The 21,208-nt window shown below is 32.5% G+C and overlaps 2 protein-coding genes, 1 long non-coding RNA gene and 1 pseudogene across 5 annotated transcripts in view; 2 read left to right on the forward strand and 2 right to left on the reverse strand.

Annotated features, from left to right (window-relative positions):
* The window catches only part of LOC132060298 (uncharacterized), a 40,670-nt gene extending 27,995 nt beyond the window's left edge, over window positions 1-12,675 (forward strand). Inside the window, exon 6 of one of the 2 annotated variants that reach the window (XM_059453267.1) lies at window positions 12,260-12,675. The gene's annotated coding sequence lies outside the window, so the exon portion shown is untranslated. The remainder of the gene's footprint in view (window positions 1-12,259) is intronic. The other variant, XM_059453270.1, reaches the window with a different exon arrangement.
* LOC132060296 (disease resistance protein RPP13-like) lies at window positions 7,858-10,711 on the reverse strand (annotated as a pseudogene).
* Window positions 12,676-14,339: 1,664 nt separating the features above from the next.
* Window positions 14,340-16,043, forward strand: LOC132060989 (uncharacterized). The gene is made up of 2 exons (XR_009416074.1): window positions 14,340-14,922; window positions 15,570-16,043. It is a non-coding gene; the product is annotated as an uncharacterized LOC132060989 (long non-coding RNA).
* A 1,204-nt stretch (window positions 16,044-17,247) lies between these two features.
* On the reverse strand, window positions 17,248-18,690 carry LOC132060990 (uncharacterized). Of its 2 annotated transcripts, none has more exons than XR_009416075.1 (2): window positions 18,197-18,690; window positions 17,248-17,802 (listed from the first exon to the last, which is right to left on the reverse strand). XR_009416075.1 is itself a non-coding variant. In XM_059453878.1 (2 exons), the coding sequence occupies exons 1-2, from the start codon at window positions 18,255-18,257 to the stop codon at window positions 17,270-17,272; spliced, it is 480 nt and encodes a 159-aa protein (XP_059309861.1). In that variant the 5' UTR covers window positions 18,258-18,690; the 3' UTR covers window positions 17,248-17,269. The 2 variants fall into 2 exon arrangements, 1 of the variants encoding a protein (XP_059309861.1); XM_059453878.1 differs by having other exon boundaries at window positions 17,248-17,688.
* Window positions 18,691-21,208: the final 2,518 nt, after the last annotated feature.

Below are 21,208 nucleotides of genomic sequence, written 5' to 3' on the forward strand. Positions count from 1 at the left end.
ACCTTGTTAAGAGAAATTCCGAAAACGTGTTAGAGGCTGCTATTTGTCTTGCCTATATTCTCCAGTAAAGTATCTCATTTAATCTTGTTTGATTCCCTATTTAAGAGTGTATCAATGAATGTGCTTATAAGTTATTTTGAGGCTGTCTTACTAGATCATTAATCTTTTACTTTTATTTTTTCTATGCATAAACCTCGACGAGTCAATGGACTCCTCCTCCGTCATTGTGTGTATTTTCATCGAGTCAACCCCGTAGCCAGCATAATATATTTTCATCGAGTCAACATAATATGTTTCTTTTCCTAAACCTCAGATGACTCCCAGGCAGAACGTGATTCTTAGTTGCTAAATTGAGTACTTTTCTCATGATAAATTTTGTCAAATGGTTTTTTTTTCTTTTTCCGAAAATGGATTAAAGATCAAATGAGATTAAGTGTTAAGCACTAAAATGGAGTACGTTCTTTTGAACTGTTTACTCATAATATGATTTCAAAATGTTGGCTTGAGTTCGAGAGATTTTTTTTCAAAGTTAATAATGGCAGATTCTGTCCTTTTGAGCTGCGTGCGAATTTAAGAGAAATGAAGTCTTAAATTTAATGTCCACACATATCTTCCCAAAAACAAAAAATATAAATTGGAAGGTAGGCTAAAGTATCAACAAGACTAAATCCAAGTAACCATTTTTTTCAAAATTGAAATGTTGCACGAGCTGGACTTTGTCAAAGCCCAAACTTATTTAAACTCGAGAACTTGTTGAAATAACTTAAAGATCTCTCGTATTTTTGAGTAATAAACAAGTGAATTCATTAACGGATTAAGAAGTTGGATTATATATATAATTCAAAATCTCAATAAGCCGTGCACATTTGAAGGAATTAAACCCTTCATAATTAGCTAAATTATGAGTTAATTCACTCGTTGAGTTAATGACATAATTGAAACACTAAAAAAATGATTTCAAAATTAAAACACCTCATAAAGCTCATTTTTTAAATAAAATATACTTCTTCTTCTTCTTCTTCTTCTTCTTAGCCATGAATATGCCACTTTTAAACCATATACATATGAGTCTTAAACACATTTTACAAACTGAGTTATACAAATTTTAGCCATAAAATGCTAGATCCGTAGGTAAACCGCATTGGGCGGATCGTTAATACCGAGGTGCTTAAAACCTTCCTTGGGGAATCACCAGAATCCTTACCCGTTCTCTAAATTTTATTTAAAGGTTTTCAATAATTAATCTTCAAATTTGGTTTCCTAATTCCCATTCAATAAATTAGGTGGTGACTCTGTTTGATTCACGACAAAGAGCCAAAGTTATGCGAACCTTTTATGCGTGAGCGTAAAAGCGGACCGTAACAAGGACATCAAATATGCTTGAAAATGGGAGAAAAATGTATAACTCAGAAGCAGTAGACATAAAATTGAGAACAAACAGCGTGTTGAAAGGGTCCAGTTATGCAATTAAAGTTTAGAAAATCGAAGCGTGAACATGTGGTTTGTGGAAAAGAAGAAAATGAAAGGTCACATTTTCAAAATGGACAAAGGTGCAAGCTAAGCGAAAGGTACATTTTTTAAAATATCCAAATTTCCAATTATGTGATTAAAGTTTAGAAAATCAAAACATGAACATGTGGTTTGTGGAAAAAAAGAAAATGAAAGGTCACATTTTCAAATGGGACAAAGATACAAGCTAAGAGAAAGGCGCATTTTTGAAAATATCCAAATTTCTAGTGGCCCTTGGCTAGGCCTTCAAAAAGAGTGGCTGAATATGCCCTTTTTTTTTAACTTTTCTTTTGATATAGTGGAAAAAACAAACTAAATAAGTAGGCGTTTGGCCATGAAAACCAAATATTTTTCACTTTATTTGGAATTTTGAAGCTGGAGTTGCGTTTGGTTATAGTTTTTTGCAAAGAATATTTGGTCATTTGAATTTATTGAAAGTGAAAAAAGTAAAAACTTCAAGTTATATTTGGAATTTTCATGTCCAAATGCTGAGTTTCAAATAAAGTGAAAAAAAAATCCGAAAAAAAAGTGAAAATTTCTCATCAAGCGGGTCCTTAAAGATCTTAAAATCTTAAACATACTCGAATGTTCCGAGTTACTCTTGTGAAACAACCCCAGCAGATTCCTTGTTTCTTCTAAACTTGAATGATTTCTTTTTAAAACGGGTTCTACGTGCAAATCTGGATTAATCGAACAGAACTATTTGCTTGTTGTCAATTTTTTTTGGTTAACTGTTTAGGACCTTGCCCTCCTTTTATTTTCTTAGCATCTTATGAACCTTTTAAACCACAGTCTAAAAATTCCTTTTGAGAAAACGTTAGATCACAATCTAATGTTTTAGGCTCAACAACTTATGAGCAAATATCAGACTCAAGTCTAATGCCTTGAATGGCAATTTTTCAAGGGCTATATTTACATAACTTTTCAAAAGGGTGACAATTTAAGTGATGACTCAACAAGGGCTTAAAAAAAGGCACCCCGGTGCACTAAGCTCCCGCTATTTGCGGGGTCCTGAATGGTAATTTTTTCAAGGGTCAGATTGTACGCAATCTTACCTTGTATTTCTCTAAGAGGTTGTTCCCATGGCTTGAACCTATGATCTCCTGCACCATGGCAACAATTTTACCTGTTACGTCAAGGGCTATTTCCGCTCAGACCTTAAGAAGGGCTATTTGCATAAATCAACCTTAATGTTTAAGTGGATATCCACCTGATATCAGATGATTATACTAAAAAAAAAAAAAAAAAAAAAAAAAAAAGAATGACACCATTTATGTAACGATTCAGCCTGGAATCCTCCGTAGTCTTGGTTTTCACTTCAATCAAAGCTAGAAAAAATCTAGGAAAAGAGAGAAAGAGATAATATTAAGATCAAGTTGAGGAAACTGAAGCAGCTGATTGTGAATTTGGTTGCATAATTACAGAGGGTCCCATTCATTATGTGATTAAAACTTAACTAGAAAATCTGACACATGAACGTGGGGCTTGTGGAAAAATATACACTATGTGGGACCAAGAGATATGTTGTACAATAGTCCACAACCAAAATTTGTTTGGACGTCTTGATATTTTCGTCCACATTTTTATATTGAATTTAAAATTATACGAACCAATAATGAAAGTAAATATTTATCCGACTAGAAGTAAATCATACTAACTTGGCTCTTAAAAAAAAAAAGGAAAAAAAAATACTATCTTGGCTCTTTCATTCTTCTTTTTATTTTTTCCTTTTAATAAAAGTATTTTCTTGTTCTAATCAATCAATGTTTTATAAGTTTCTACACCAATTGATATTGTTATAGACATTTCTCTCTCCGCGGACAATTGAAATTAATAAATGTCTATGTTTTTTTTTTTTGGTTCATTATCATAGGCAATGACAAAGATTAAAGCTAAGGGAAAGGTACATTAGACCTGCTTGATAGAAGGGGAGGTGGCCTGGTGCGGAGGGATTATATAAAGATGACGTTGATGATGGAGTTGAGGCTAAACGTGAAGACCATCAGGAAATCATCGATATGTTGGCGTTGATCTAGTGATTTGTTGAGGATATAACTAAGTAAAGAAAAATGTATTTTCCTTGATGGTTTAAGGTTTTAGATTAGCGAGTCACGTACTTTTTATGATACTCCCTCGGTCCAAATTTATGTGGCAATTTTCGCTTTTCGAAATTTAATTTGACTAAATTTTGAAGCTAAATTGGATTAGATTAACTCAATATTTTAACATTAAAATTTATATATTTGAAAACTACATGAAAAGTAATATAGTTGCAACTTTTCTCGTATCAATTTGATGAAAATATACATCTTAAAATGTTGGTCAAATTTCATGCGGTTTGAATCTCAAGAAGCGAAAAGTGCCACATAAATTGGAACAGAGGGAGTATTAGAGTAGGCAAAAGTCGTGAATTCGAGCCTCATCACCACATATGAAATTCACGTGCTTCACCCATGAAAAAAAAACATGCCCATGCATGAGAAAGCGTGTTGAGAGTATAATTAAGTAAATAAAAGTGTGTTATCTGCAACAACGTAAACTTTTAAATGAGACGGTTATGAGACGGTTACAATTCTACATTGTCTTGGTAGCCCTATTTCTTGTACGTTGAGTCCCGTTTCATCAGTCTCCTACCTCCAGCACTTATATGTTATGATTTAACTCGGAACTTTTACCGGCCTTAATGCTTACTTATAACAAATAACATAACAAACAACTAGAGGTGGGCAAATAGCTTCATCTGTTTTTCTAATTAAGTTAGTTATTCTGCTTTCTTGTTTCAATATGTTACTCCCTCTATTCTAAATTTATGTGATATTTTTCGCTTATCGAGATTGAAAGTTCTTGATTATGACCTGGAATTTGGACATAGAATCTTTAAGTTGTTTTAAAATAAAATTACATATTTGAAAACTACGTAGAAAGTACTATAAGTCACAATAATTAACAATTTAAAACATTTAAAATGAATATGAATGGTGGTGAAAGAAGGTTTTGTTTGACTCTCAAAAACCAAACACCGCCACATAAGTTGGGACGGAGAGAGTATGTTTTTTTAAAGTGAAACAAAACTCTCCAAATCCAAAGTAGCAACTTATGGGCAGAAATTATTTTTGCAAACTTATCTTAACTTTTAACTTCATGTTAGTTGCTCCAATCAACGGTTAGACATTTTCATTAATCATTATCACTTAAATTTTTTTCTTCAAGAAACACACTTTGATTTGATAACATTATTAATTTTGATATATATTTTTCAAAAAATTATTTTCAATTAATTATCCAAAAGCCTGTCCTGATGAAAACAAATTTGATGGAATTGAGGGATCGTCTCTAGCAATGGACATAAAATTGAGAACAAATAGCGTGTTGAAAGGGTCCAGTTATGCTATTAAAGTTTAGAAAATAGAAACACGAACATGTGGTTTGTGGAAAAAAAGAGAATGAAAGGTCACATTTTCAAAATGGACAAAGATATATCCAAATTTCCAATTATGTGATTAAAGTTTAGAAAATCGAAACACGAACATGTGGTTTGTGGAAAGAAAAGAAAATGAAAGGTCACATTTTCAAAGGGACAAATATGCAAGATAAGAGAAAGGTACATTTTAAAAATATCCAAATTTTCAGTGGTCCTTGGCTAGGCCTTCGAAAAGAGTGGCTGAATATGCCCTTTTTTTTAACTTTTCTTTTGATATAGTTGAAAAAACAAACTAAACAAGTAGGCGTTTGGCCATGAAAACCAAATATTTTTCACTTTATTTGAAATTTTAAAGCTGGAGTTGTGTTTGGTTATAGTTTTTGCAAAGAATATTTGGTCATTTGAATTTATTGAAAGTGAAAAAAGTAAAAATTTCAAGTTATAATTGGAATTTTCATGTCCAAATGCTGAGTTTAAAATAAAATGAAAAAAAATCCGGAAAAAAGTGAAAATTTCTCATCAAATGGGTCCTTAAAGATCTTAAAATCTTAAACATACTCGTATGTTCCGAGTTACTCTTGTGAAACAACCCCAGCAGATTCTTTGTTTCTTCTAAACTTGAATGATTTCTTTTTAAAACGGGTTCTACGCAGTGCAAATCTGGATTAATCGAACAGAACTATTTGCTTGTTGTCAATTTTTTTTGGTTAACTGTTTAGGACCTTGCCCTCCTTTTATTTTCGTAGCATCTCATGAACCTTTTAAACCACAGTCTAAAAATTCCTTTTGAGAAAACGTTAGATCACAATCTAATGTTTTAGGTTCAACAACTTATGAGCAAATATCAGACTCAAGTCTAATGCCTTGAATGGCAATTTTTCAAGGGCTATATTTACATAACTTTTCAAAAGAGTGACAATTTAAGTGATGACTCAACAAGGGCTTAAAAAAAAGGCATCCCGGTGCACTAAGCTCCCGCTATTTGCGGGGTCCTGAATGGTAATTTTTTCAAGGGTCAGATTGTACGCAATCTTACCTTGCATTTCTCTAAGAGGTTTTTCCCAGAAACAATTCTATTCAAGCCAATTCCACACACTCAATACAACCCAAAACAAAAGGAAATTAAACACCCAAAAAACAAAGCAAAATATTCAAGTTTGAGATAAGCTATCATTGACAGCCCTGAAATTTGATTAATGCTTCTACAATGGGAATGTCTTCAAGTGGTTCGCAACAGTACCCGCATCTGCCATTTTATTTTCCACTAACAGCTAGTTGCTTCTCCTGTTTCACCCAAATTATAAGACATAAATAATAATTATTAGTTGTATCCAATAAAAGACAATAGATTTATCAATTAACTAAATTAAAGAGTAATTATAATGTTCATAATGGTGAGAGTCATTTTCTAGAAAATCTAGGTCTAGGCAAAAAGTTACGGGTTCATTTGAACCCATAACTATTACTCCCTATGTGAAATTTTTGGATTACGAGGGTCAGATTTTATAACTTTGACCGTAAATTTTGACATAGATTTTTCAAGTTTGTAAAAATAAGATTTATATATTTATAAATTACATAAAAAGTACTATAAAGTCCTGATAATTTATAATTCAAATAATTTATAAAAAATATAAGAAAAACGTGGTCAAAGAACCACCTCGTGGACTCCCTAAATAAATTGAAACGGAGGCAGACAGTGGCAGTGACCATCATCCAACTACCTCGAGATAGAGCGAACCCATAGGATACATCATAATTAACTTCATTAGCCAATTGATAACTAAATAACAACAGAAGTTTAATAAATCTCAACATATTAGTCATGGATAACAATATCTGAATCATCTTCTCATGCTGAGTCATAATCCTCAACAAATACATCACCCGTAATGGAAACATCTAAGAATCTCTACCAGACACCGTATGATAAGTAAAGTCCAAGAATTAAAAAGCATAAGCTAAATGAAGAATCTGCATTTAAGCAGTAAAAGAGAGTAAATGAAACCATTTTTGCAGAACAATTAATTAAAACATCACAATTTGCAGAACAATTAATTAAAACATCACAAAATCGTTCTTGCATAGGATCCCAGAAACAATTCTATTCAAATCAATTCCACACACTCACTAAAACCAAAAATATAAGGAAATTAAACACTCGAAAACCAAAGCAAAATATTAAAGTTTGAGATAAGCTATCATTGACAGCCCTAAAATCTGATTAATGCTTCTACAATGGGAATGTCTTTAAGTGGTTCGCTAGCAATGTGAATCCGCCATTTTTTTTTTAACAAGTTGCTTTCGTTTCACCCAAATTGTAAGACATAAATAATAATTATTAGTTGTATTCAATAAAAGACAATAGATTTATCAATTACCTAAATTAAAGAGTAATTATAATGTTCACTTAATGGTGAGAGTCATTTTCTATAAAATTATATTTAACTTCATATACGTTGCTCCAATCAATACTGAAACAGTTTTAATAATTTTTAGTATTCAAATTTTCATCAAGAAACTCTCCAATGTGCTATTATTATTATTAATAATAATAATTATAATAATAATAATTTGTAATTGTAAGATATATGTTTTCGAAGTTATTTTCATTGACCGACTAAACACCAACAAACATTTTTTTAGGAAAGTATACCCATGAAAATCAAAATAATTACTTTTGTCACACGAGACAAAATCTCAGCCATGATAAATTTACGTATAGCCAATTATTTGTAATTGACTTTTATTAGTAAGTTTGAGATGTTTAAAAAAAAAAAAAAAAAAAAAATTAAACCTAATACTAAGAGATGAGCGGCAGAATGAGTAAAAGCAATTAAAAGAAATGGTGATTAGGGATTGGGATTTGTTACCTCTGCTATTATCAAAGAGGCCGAAATTGGATATCATATATGCTTCATCAAAAATCAGATCTTCTCCACGTCTTTCATTCTTTGGGGAATCTCGTTTAGATTTGGACAGTCAATGATACCAAGACCTCTAATCAGAGGCATTGTACTTGTGCCTAAATGCCATCTTTCTAGCTCGAGAAGATATTGAAGATGAAGGAACTCCAGTTGACTGAAGCTGTTATCACTGCAGGTAATTTCTTTTCCTGAATAAGCAAAGGCTTTTAATTGGAGATCCCTTAGGTTTGGCAACATTCCCAGAATAGGCATCGGATCTTCCATGAGTTCTGAGCCAGAAAGGACCATCATTGTGATTGAATTTGGAAAGGGGTTTGACGGGGGCAGTTTTTCTATTCTCCCATATAACCCCAATTTCTGGAGCTTTTGACAACAACTAAGAAATTCTAGGGCTGGGAATGATTCATCAGATTCACACCTCAATTGGAGAGTGCTAAGGCTTTTCAAGCTGCTAATGTTGTTTAGGGAGTAAGATTTCTTAATCCTACCCATGCTTAATTCTCGAACATTGACTAAATCAACAGGGTTACAATATAGCCACTGATCACAACAAATGCCTCTAAGAACTTGAAGACTTGTGAGTTTGTTTATACCTTTCAGAGGTTTTGAATATGGAGCAAGTAAATGTCTTAGATTTACTAGGTTAGCTATCTCAGGAGGTAAGTGGCATGGGTCTCCCTTGTTACTGACATCAAGTGTCTGTAAATTCTTGAGGTTGCCTATGGAGGAGGGAAGAACAGGGGTAGCTCTCAATCTTAATAACTTAAGGTGGTACAAACTTCCTATGGCATCAGGTACTGCAGAACGATTCTCCAAGTACAATACATGTATATGTTGGAAACCATTACCGAAGTTTATAATATCCCACTTATCGAAGACCATAACTGACCTTAACTTCAAGTTAGAAAGATCAAGTGAGAGGTACCTTTGTGCTTGACCATGAATGACATGTCTGAGACATAAGGGAGATATGGAGTGCTTTCTTGGATCATAAATGTCAAAGAAGTTTACCTCCAATGCCTTTTTTACGGTAAGATCCCGAAGTAGATCAAGAATCCTGCATTGAGTAACTTTTTCCCAATATGTACCTGCCACTTGAACCAAACTTCGTCTTATCAGCTCATTCAAGAAGCTTTCAGCGACATCCTCCATTCTTTCTTCTCCATTTGGTATGAAACCTTCGGCCATCCACAGCCGCATTATGTTGTCAGCATTGATCACACTATCTTCTGGAAAAATACCAAAGTAAAGAAAACACTGCTTGAGCACAGTTGGCAAATCATTGTAGCTCAATGATAGTATGTAGGAGATTTCAACAGAGTCATCTTTAATATTCTGCCAAAGGTGGTCCTTCACCTTTTGCCATTGTTCTATCCCCCTTTTATGTGAAAGGAGTCCACTTAATACAACAATCGCAAGAGGTAAGCCTCCACACTTGTCCACCATATCCTTAGCTAGCCTTTCCATTGTTGGGACCATTACTTGAACATCGAGTAGTTTCTGGCAAAAGAGGTCCCAACTCTCTTCTTGTTTAAGGAAACGGAGTTTATGGACAAAACCTTTGTTATCTGCTCTTTCGGCAACATCCTCCTTCCGCGTGGTAATGATAACTCTGCTGCCGTTCTTGCTATCCGGGAATGCTCTTTTCAGACTTTCCCAAGCTTTTCTATGCCATACATCATCGACCACCACAAGGTATTTTTTCTCTTTCAGTAGATTCCGAAGGTGTCTTTCTAGATCTGTCACGTCCGTCATCTTTTCCAACAGATCTAGAGTTTCCCTGTCACATCTTTTGATGGATTTGATGATACTCTTTAGGAGATCCATGGTGTTATAGTCCTGAGAAACACATATCCAAGCACGCGCTGGGAAGCTAGAGACTATATTAGGACTATTGTAGAGGTTTCTCGCAAGAGTGGTCTTGCCTAGTCCGCCCATACCATAAATGGCGATGGCGCTTCGGTGAGGCTCTGCTTTGAGAAGTTCAGCTAGCAATCTTTCTACAACATCCTGAAAGCCAACAAAAATCACGCCCTGATCTTGATCATCCACATAGGAGGTAGTCCTCCTCAATTCTCTAGCCTGAGCGGACTGATTGTTAGGCCTGTCACTTGGTCCTTCTCCTGTAATATTATCGATACTTCTGATATCATATGTCTTTCGTTTGCGGGAGATATCCTTGAGTCGCTTCTTGAGGGATTGGATCTCCTTGCTGACGTTGTAGAATTTGGCCTCCTTCCTGCATATGCAAGCGCAAGCCTTAAAACCACTAGCAGATTCATCATCTTCGCCTTTACCAGCCTCGAAACTGTAAGTCTCTAGTATAGCGACAGCGTCATTAGCAACAGAGTTGATATCAAACACCCATTGTTGAACTCTATGATCTCCAACTTGCTTTTCTTCTGCATCTTTGAGGAAAGACTGCATGAAGAGAAGCTCATTTCAGACTGGAAGCCACTGCACTTCCTCTCTCAGACTTAAACGCAGGTTAACTTCCTGTATGAGGAAATTCCCCAGGCTTTCAACTGCAAATGACACAAAGGCATCAACCATTTTCAAGAGTCTTGATATTTAGTATACTCAGAGCTGGAAAAAAAGGGGCTGTATGGAAAATATTGCAAGAAAGCTGGAGAAAGAGAAACAGTAGAGATAAAACTAAGATCAAGTTGAAGAAACTAAAGTCGTTGATTGTGAGTTTGATAAGAGATGAATACTGTTTTTGTGTTAATGAATTGAGTGTTTAAGATGGTCCATTAATAAAGTGATTAAAGCATAAAAAATCTGACAGATGAAAATGGGGATTGTGGAAAAATATGTGGGGAAAAGTTAAAAGTCAGAATAATATGTGCTGTACAGTGGTCCACCACCTAATAATTCTGGAATGCTGATTTTTTTACCTACTGACAGAGTGATCCGTATCAAGGAGAAGAGAAATAAACGTTTTAACCTAAAAACGGAAACAATAACACATAAGCAGCCCTCTATTCCCAAATTAGATATGAGGCAGAAGGGAGCCCATCCATATTTTATTCTGACTGTTCCTGGAGAGCCTATATGGAATCAGGTGATAAATATAAATCTGTTGGATTAGGAAGATCCTTTATCTTCTGCTGTAAGGTAATTTACATCTTTTCCCATGTTTCCTTTTTACAGGATGACACTCTAGGCAATCCATCTAAGTTTGTTGGGATTACACAAAATGGAAATGGAAATGATTTACCAGTATATGGAAAACTTAGCCTCTGTAGCTGGCATGACGCTATGCTTATGTCGAAGATGAGGAGGATGAAAAGATTGAAGCAAGACGCCGAGTAAAGAAACCAACAATAAAAAGTCAGTTCATCTTGAACAACAACAAAAAGTAAAAAAGAACTTTTTTCTTTTGGGGTTTCCTGTTGTACCATTTTCTTAAATACATTCCATATTTTATTATGCTTTTAGTGGAAAACAACAGTAGTTCTTAATAGGAGCATCTGTAATTTACAAAAAGTTTGGAGTAAGTGATTTATATGCAACTAAATTTAGCAACCAATGACAAAGCTTCCATATAGCTTGCATATAGGAAATTGGGATGTTTTAAATTGGGATGGTTTTATGTAGTGTAACTTATATGCAACTAATTATAGCAACCAGTGACAAAGCTAGCAGAAGGTGAGTTTGAAATTATGCTTCCATATAGCTTTATAGGAAATTGGGATATTTTTTAGTGTAATTATGAATAGTGTAACTTATATGCAACTAATTATAGCAACCAGTGACAAAGCTAGCAGAAGGTGATGTGAAATTATAGCGGGTGGTTTATGTTTGTGAACTTACTAAAGTTAAGATAAGACTTGTCTTTACTAAAGTTCTTTTCTCATGAAAGTCATGCTCAATTATGTAAGTTTGGAGTTTTCTTTATACTTATTGTGAAATGTGGAAGGATTTGATTTCTTTTTATGGTTTAAGGTGAAGAATGTCATGATGTGCTTGAAGTTAATTCCAACGTTAATTTAATGGTAACCGTACAAAGGGTTGCTAATAATTTCATAATGAGGCATAACATATTAGGTGGCCGTATAAAGGGCTCCGAGTAACCGTACAAAGGGTTAACATTTTTTTTTTAATAATGAGGTGCAACATGAATGGTAACCGCATAAAGGGTTACGAGCAGCCGTATAAAGGGTTGCTAATATTTTCATAATGATGTAAATGATTTGATAGCCATATAAAGGGCTATGAGTAACCGTATAAAGAGTTACTAAGTGTCGTTCGGTCGACTAGAACAGTTTAAAGAAAGTGAAAGAAGGACCTAATGAATCAAGTTATAAGTCTCAAGTGATTATGTTTCTGCTTCAGTGTTGTATGATTCTTTATGATAAATTATGACTTATTTCCTCTCTTATGTCTTCATTATCTACAGATTTTGATCCTAGATTTTATTTGGACTTTAGTGAGGAGAATCTTGAGACTCACTGAGTACGGTGGATTGTACTAACGTTCTCTTTTGGGAACCTATGTTGGTTTGCGGTACAACGTAGGTGCCAGTTTTGTAAACAAACAGGCTTCAGGCTAGAGATCATCGCTCTCCGTGCTTTTGGTAGCTCCACTTCTTGCTTTCGGTGGGGACTCGTATATGTTTATTCATTTATTCCTTTATTTAGCATTTGTTTTGGGATTAGCAAGAAACCCTATGTCCTGTGCATTTCCTTTAGTACTTCAGTAGAGGCTTCATAGACGTGTTTTAGTGGATAACAGTACTTGGTATCATTTTCAGTACGTTTCAGTATTTATGGATTTCGAGATTCATTTGGATTATTTTAAGGATTGTTTGCATTAGAGTTTTTAGAGTTAAGTTATTTATTTAAATGCACGTGGGTTATGTGTTATGAAAAAGTACAGGTTAGAATAGTGAAGCTGGTTCGCTCGGTCAAGGCACTGATTGCCAGTCATGGCTTGTTTAGAAAACGGGTCGTGACAAATTAGTATTCAATAAAAGACAACAAATTTATCAATTACCTAAATTAATGATTAATGTTATCGGGGTAATATCAACTGGAAACCAAATAATAGTCTTCCAATAAAACTCAATTTGTTTTTGGTACGAAGAACGTCATTTTCGAGGAAAAACTTTGACATTAGGAAGTCATCTTCCATCAAAATAGGGAAAATGACTTCCTCACTTAAGGGTGAGTCATTGTCCATAGCACTATATTTAACTTCATATTAGTTGCTTCAACTAACACAGAAACATTTTTACTAATCATTAGTATTAAAAATTTCATCAACAAACTCTCCGATGTGCTAATATTATTATTAATTTGTAATATGTATTTTTCATTCACCGACTAAACACGGATTAACGGTTTTTAGGAAAATATTTCTCGTGAAAATCAAAATAAATTACATCTGTCATACAAGACAAAATCTCAGACATAATTTATTTACTTATAGACAATTACTCCCTCCGTCTCGAAATATTTATCACGGTTACTAAAAATAGTTGTCTCAAATTATTTGTCGTTTTAGAAGTTTAATGCACAATTAATTATTTTTCTCCATTTTACCCGTAGTAGAATTTTGTTATTAATGGAGATGACACATAAATAGAGTAAACATTTTAATGGAGAGAGATTATAACTTAGACATAAATAAGGGTGAATTTAGAAAATACCCCTCCTGCCTCCTAATTAATATTTATTAAGGGGCGTCTAAAAAAAGGTCAAATAATTTGACGTGGAGGGAGTATTTATAGTTGACTTATTTTAGTAAGTTGATAATATATAATAAAAATATTAATCTTGATGGTATAAAAATTAAACCTAATACTAACAAATCTCCGGCAGAGTAAGTAAAAGCAATTAAAGAATCATTAGGAGATTGAGATTTGTAACCTCTACGATTGTGAAATAGGACTGTATACACCCAATTTTGACCCACCACATTTTGAATTAATTAGTCGAGCTTCTTGAATTTCAAACAAAATGAAATAGGTATTCAGAAAAGTCAAAAATATATATTTTTTTAAACTAGTTTTGGTGTTATTTTGCCATTTCACTTGGCAAAATATCCTAATATATATTATGTATATTTAACGTAAATTTTAAGTATTAATTATGTTCAAAATAAATGTTTAACTTAGTACTTATTTAAAATTGTCAAAATCAAAGTCACTTACGATTTAATTGCAATAATTAGTCCATATTTGTGTAAAATAAGTACTTTACCTTTTTCAAATCAAAAAGCTTAATTAATTAATTGAGTGATTATTTCGTCTCATTTTGTCTCAAATTGGCCTAATCTCTTACAATTGAAACACAAAAGGTTACCTTTTAAAGTAATTTTTAGCCACTTTTTAATTCTCAAAGCAGCTTCTCCTTCAGCCCAACTAACAATTCCCCAGCCCAAAATTTACGCAGACCCAGCCCATTACTTTTATTTTTTGGGCAAAAAACATATATATATATATATATATATATATATATATATACACACACACATCATAAGAGGGTATATTTATAAAACATGACGATACTTTTCAATTTATAAAACATAACATTAGAATATTTACAAAATCTATGCAAATCTAGTAAAAAAAAATGAAAATATGGTAAAAAAAAAAAACCCAAAAATCACGCAAGTAACGGCTTCTACGTGATCTTCTTCTCAAAATTTCTCACTTACGATATTCTCTCACTTCTTCCTAATCTCTCCATGATTTTGTACTGAATAAATACGCTGGCGAATCAAAGTCGATACACAAACAATTTCTACATACTCTGATTCTCAAACTAGCAGATTTCAAATTCAAAAGAGATACACAATTATTCATTGTGGGGTAAAAAAATGAGCATAGTAGGCTGTTTAATCCCCCCTTTTGGACTTTTTTGTCGAGGAACTGAATGTGATTGGAGAATCGCAGATTCAAAATCGATGTACAATAGAAGCTTCAATTTTACGTCGTTGAAATCATTCAATTTCGTCTTCAAAATAGAACGGATTAAAGCTTTCATCATTCAACAATGGCAGATACCATATTTCAGTCAATTTTGATTCAACACTATGGAAGATGAGACTAATTAACAGGTAAATATATGTGAATTCAGATTTTATGCACAATCTTGTACGCCATTGAAATCATTCAATTTCAACATCAAAATCATCCACTGTATGAAATTTCAAAATTTATACAGATCTACTTCAAAATAGTACGGATTGAAGCTTTCATCAAGTAACAATGGTGGATAGCATTTTCCATTCAATTTTTATATATACAACAACGGGGAAGATGGGACTTAACATGTAAATATATGTGAATTGTGAATATATTATGTATACAATCTATTAAAAAACACATGATTTGGTTCAAGAAAAAATCTGTATATATATTGTATAAAAGTTGCATGCTTTTTATTACATGAATAATTTGTGTTTATTTGATTCTAGAAAAATGTGTATAAAACATGTATGATTTATGTATAACATATGTGTATATAGTTGTAGGAAAAGGTTATGTGTATTTGGTTCGGAAAATAGGTTTCTGTAAACACATGTATAAATTATGTATAAAATATGTATATAAATTGTATATACATATTGTGATTTTCTGTAAATTGTATAAAAACTGTATAATATATGTATATTTGTTGTATGTTATGTGTATAATTTCAGAATTACTGATCAAATGTGTTGTTGATTGCAGTTAATAGCTTCCTCTGAATTCATATATATAGTGACTAATGGTGTTAAGAGGTTCATAGTGTGCCTTCGAACTAGAAAGAGTACTTCATGCTTTGGTTACTATCGAGTGCCAACACCAACATGTAGAGGACTACTACCTTGCCTACTATATCAATAATTAAAAAAAAATTGATACGTATGCAATACCGGTTGAACCTCTTTCATGTGTAAGTACATGGTATATATCATTGCATATGTTTGGAAAATTGTGTTGCCCTAGATTCCGAAAGACTGCGGAAAGGCAAAAAAGTAAGAGAATGAAATAATTTCATGATGTGAAATTGAAGAGGTCAAAGGTGACATGCATTGGATGTGGTATAGTGAGGCACAACAGGACGACTTGTAGCAATGTTCCACAGAAAAAATAAAATTTCGTGATGCTAGCTTTTTTGAGAATTTTTTTTCTTTAGTGAGAGTGAAAACATGTTACTTGAGTACAATTTAATACAAATAAAGTTACAATTTGATATTCTTGATATCAATATGAATTTGGTTATCAACTATATGTGTTTGGTTTCGGCTAGATATAATAAAATCTGCTTTTTGTATGGATTTTGTATGTTTAATGTATGAATATTGTATCCATATGTAACGGACCCATGCATATTTTAAGAATTAACAAGCATATTTCATACATATGTTATACATACTATACACCACTACTGCATTGCTTTTATACACATATTTAAAATTGGGATAAGGCACCGTTACCCCCCTGAACTATACCCGAATTTGCTACGACACACCTTACCTTTCCCAGGGTCCTATTACCCCCCTAAACTTATTTAAAACGGAATAATATGTGTCGATGCCTTTTTGTATGGAGAGTTGACATATACATGTGTATTTATTTGTTTTCTTTTTTTTAATTTTTTTAATTTTTTTACGTGTCAATTTTTTTTTAAAATAAAAATTGAATTTTCATTAAAAAAAAATGAGTTTTGTCTTTTTTTTTAATTTGAAAATTTGATTTTTTTTTAAACCCATTTAAAAAAAAAAAAACTAAAAACATGGATTAAAAAATCGAATTTTCTTTTAAAAAAGGCTTTTTAAAACCCTTTTTAAAAAAAAATTGATTTTTTTTTTGTATGTTTTTGAAAAATAAAAAAAAACTGAAAAATGATTTTTTTTTTTTTTAAATATGGAAAAATGGATTTGTTAAAAATATGGAAAACTTGATTATTTTTTTAAAATGTCTTAAAAAATCTTGATTTCATTTTCTTAGGACACTTTTATTTTTCAAATAAAATCCGGAAAAATGTTTCTCTTGCCAAAATGTGAAAAAAATTGAATTTTTATAAAATTTTGAAAAAATTAATTATTTTCTTAATATGTGGAAACCCCGTTTTTTAAAACTAAATGTGGAAGACTAGATTTATTTTCAAATTTTTAAGAAAGTGCAGATTTTTAAGAAAAAAATTAAGTTTTCCCCTTTTTTATGTTTCTCACTCTCTCAAAGAGAGTGAAACACACTCTCTTTGCCACATCAACATAATTATTGCTTTTATACACATATTTAAATAGTTAAAAATGGTGCCTTATCCCTTTAAAATTAAAAAAATCTGTTAAACATGCTTGAAATAAATACATGTGGAATATCTAAATAAATCTATGATACCAAATTGTATGTAAAATGTATCAGTAGTGAAGTAACAAAGTAGAATCTCAAAATGGTAAGAACATAATATTATATTTAGATATATTCATAGCAAAATGAATTACAATATTTGCATAACAAAACAAGCAAAAAACTAAGATGGGTCCAAAGAAAACATAAGAAGTCACCAACAAACCATCTTTTTACATCAAACACAAACCAGCTAGTTACTCTAATAACTATTTTTGCACTTTTCGGTTGGGTCGCGACATCCTCAATCAAAGATTTATCTTGAAAGACCCTAACCAACCGCTTTTTTGGTACTTTGGCTTGATCAAAAAAGTGGAAATTCATCGATGCCATGCCTCGGAGTTTGCGACGAAATCGTTGTCTATGCCGCCTTTCAAACTGTGTCACAATGACAAATTCTCTAATACCAAAATAAAGCTTTTTCCCATTCAACTTAACCATGAAAATATCGTCCCATTCAAGTTGCGGATGAGCTATGTCTGAACCTTCAATCAAGAAATAATCAAACAGTGAAATCCATGAACTTAAGACGCGCCTTAATTTCATCGATAACATCCACGTTAGTGTAATAACACTAGCTGAGCCTATTTATTTCTTTCCTGAATAAATAGTAAGTAACAGATTCTACATATTTCATACAAACATAAACAAAACACATTTTTATTCTGATGCACACCAGTTTCTATACAAAATCTATATATATTTCATACAATCAATAACCATACACATCTCAAAAGGTGGTATAACCCATTTTTATACACATTTAATTCAAAAAATAGTAATCAAAATAGATTGATCATATTAAGGTATACAGAAATTATACACATTTCATACACACAAATAAAAACACCTTAAAAAACTACAACACTTTATATACACTATCCACACAACCAACTCTGAAAATATTCTAGAACTAAAATATATAAATTATATACACAATACATACAATCGAACTGTAAAAATAAATAAAATAAATCTCAATTTTTTTTATACCTTTCGGCTTGACTTTCTTCTTCATCGTCTTCTTTAATGTTTCGTGTTTGGTTCTGGCCATATCTTAGGACTCGTTGAACTCACAATTCTAGGACTTTTACGGGGAGGAAAATCATTGAAACTTTTTACTCATTATTTCGCAAAAACAAATGAACACGAAATACACATAAACTCTAACAGTATAGGATCGATAACACTGTTAATACACAAAAATAACGATGAACAGTAAGAATGGTGAAAGAGTGATTGAAGAAGGCAAAATTGTGTATTCTCTTTGATGAAATCGTGATTTGAAGTGGAGAAAACTGTGGTTTGAAATTGAGAGAAAATCACACTAAGAATATTTCTGTAGAAAGAGAAATATTTTGAAATGATGGAATTAAATGAGTAACTGCCCAGAGTTCAACCCAAAATCGGATGCCTAAATTTTAGCTCAAAATCGTGGATCTGTGCATAACCCAAATCTTGTATGTTTTATAATTAACTTATTACGTTTCATAAATAAGAAAAAATATTCTTATGTTTTGTAATATAGGATCTTAACTAGTATTATTAGGTCATTTTTCCTTATTTGGTCTCCCAACCCCAATCAGTTCCTCATTTCTCCACTAGCATAAAAAACCAAACGAAACCATAACTCAGCCCAATAGAAAAAACCCGCTCCAGCCCACTCCTCTTTAGTTTCACCCCTGATTTTTTTTCCTCCTTCCTATTTGTTCTTGTTCATTTGCTCAATCCAGGGACAGTTGTGTGTGTTTAAATCATTTATGTGTTCTGTTTTCTCTGTTGTTATGTTTAGTTAAATGTTCTTTTTTCCTGCCCGTGTTTAAATGTTGTTCTCTTTAAAAATAGTTAAAAATGAGTTATTTTCAACTGCTTTTGCTGCTCTTTATTTTATTTTATTTTATTTTATTTTATTAAGATGTTACTAGTTGATAACCATGTATTAATCCAAGGAACAAGTTTTGGACAGGGAAAGAATGTTACTGTTTAAATTTCAATCCATCCCAAAGTAATGGGTTGATCCTCTCCTTGCCTGATTCTCATCTCCTTTCTTCGAGTCTAAGCTTGTCATCCCCATTCTTTGCTTACTGTTTCATTTCTTAGTTTTCCAATTGTAATTTCTTATTTCAGTTTGTTAAATACAATCATCCTCCCTATTGTTGAGTATTTGTCGTAGTGTTTACTATAGAGTTAAGTATATTTTTGTTTAGTTTCTTCTTTTTGGACCAAGTAAAACAATAACATCAAATGCCGATTGACATTAGCAACTACAGCATTATTCATTGTTCGTACACATTGCCTAGAAAATTTAAAATTTATTTGGACGGGCAAGGAACTCCCCATGTTATGGCCCCGTTGAGTATTAAATAGGAGTAGTAAAATTGGCTTGGAAGCATCTTTCTATACAATCATTTGACTTTGTATTATTCCATCAGAATAATGATCAGACATTTTACATCGTACCTCACATAACAAACACAATCTGTTCTTCTAATTTTTTCTCCATTTGCTCTTCTCTGTGTCATTTGCCTTTTGTGTTTTCTGTCATTTTATTCATCCTCTGTCTTTACGAGCACCCATATGCTGCCTCTGATTTTTTTTTTTTTTTTGGCTTCTTTAGACTATCAATGCATATAAACACTATTTGTTTTGGTTCTTGCCTTCGCTCTGCAACTCTTGCTGATGAGCTTGAACTACTTTTTTCTTTTGACCTTCTTCTTGGCCTGTCTTGATTAATGGATATGCATGGTGTTATGGATGTCTTTTTTTTTTTTTTTTTTTTTTTTTGTGAATATCGTTATACAAAGTGCCAGGTGTTTGGAAAAAATGTCACTGTAAGAAATTAAGACCTTGTTCGCACTGTTGAGGAGTGGACATCTCAGTTTTATATACCTTTAAGTTCTTTTGATTTTCACTTTCAAGTTACTTTAGTTGTTTCGTTGAGCAAATTCATGCCACGCCTCAATTTTTACTTCACTAGTTTTAGACACGTGCATTGCACGTGTGTCCCATGGAAGTAGTATAAACGATATAAATTATATTAAAGTTGCAGTGAAATGAGTTATAACACAAAAATTTAATTGAAAGAGTAAGCTAAAATTGATGAACACTCACCTTATTTGAATTACTTTTTTGTTAGGCGACAAATGCACGAAATTAGGGAAAAATATATATATTTACCTAAACATAGAAAATACTTTTTTGTTTATCTGAATATCACTGTTTCTGTTAATTGTAAAGCTGTTCGTTTTCTGTCAATTAGTTCATTCCCTTGTTTCTTGTTTGCCTGTATGGTAGCTTGCAAATTTTCTTCAGTATTTTCTTTTATAACATGGACAGTGTAAAATAAGGTGAAGCTATTGGATTGGCTGATTAAGCCAGTATGTGAACTGTTAAACATCTGATTTAATAGTAAGTAGTCCTGTTCGTTGATACTCTGGAGCACAATAATCATAAGTTCCCATAACTCTGGAAGACATAAGGGAATTATCACCCATTGGTCCAAGTTTTGCTAATCCAAAATCTGATAATTTTGCATTATACTCCTTATCCAGCAAAATGTTTGAGGACGTCAAGTCTCTGTAAATGACTGGTGGATTGACTTTATGGTGTAAATATTCTAGACCCTTTGCTGCATTTATTGCTCTCTTTATCCTTGTTGAGCCAATCTGTTCCTTTTAATCTATTCATCCCACTCATTACTTTTGTGTAATCAGCTTATTTTCAAGTTGTTTCCCGGCTTTGTTTTCACGATTGTGTCGTTTCGCTGAATAAATTTTATTAAAGTCTTTTGTTTGTTCGATATGATGTTGTCCTGAAAGTACATTAACAGTGGTTCTCCTTGTGTTCTTTTGTAGTTTGATCTACTTGTTGCTAGATTGTGTTTAGGTGATCATCATAACTCCGTCCGTTACATTAGCCGTTCCCAAGCTCGGACTAAAGAGGGGGAAGGTGTTAGTAAGCAATTATTTTGTCTGTTACCATCTCAAATTCTACAATACCAAAGGC

Source organism: Lycium ferocissimum, chromosome 6, assembly GCF_029784015.1.
Source record: "Lycium ferocissimum isolate CSIRO_LF1 chromosome 6, AGI_CSIRO_Lferr_CH_V1, whole genome shotgun sequence".
NCBI classification, from domain to species: domain Eukaryota; kingdom Viridiplantae; phylum Streptophyta; class Magnoliopsida; order Solanales; family Solanaceae; genus Lycium; species Lycium ferocissimum.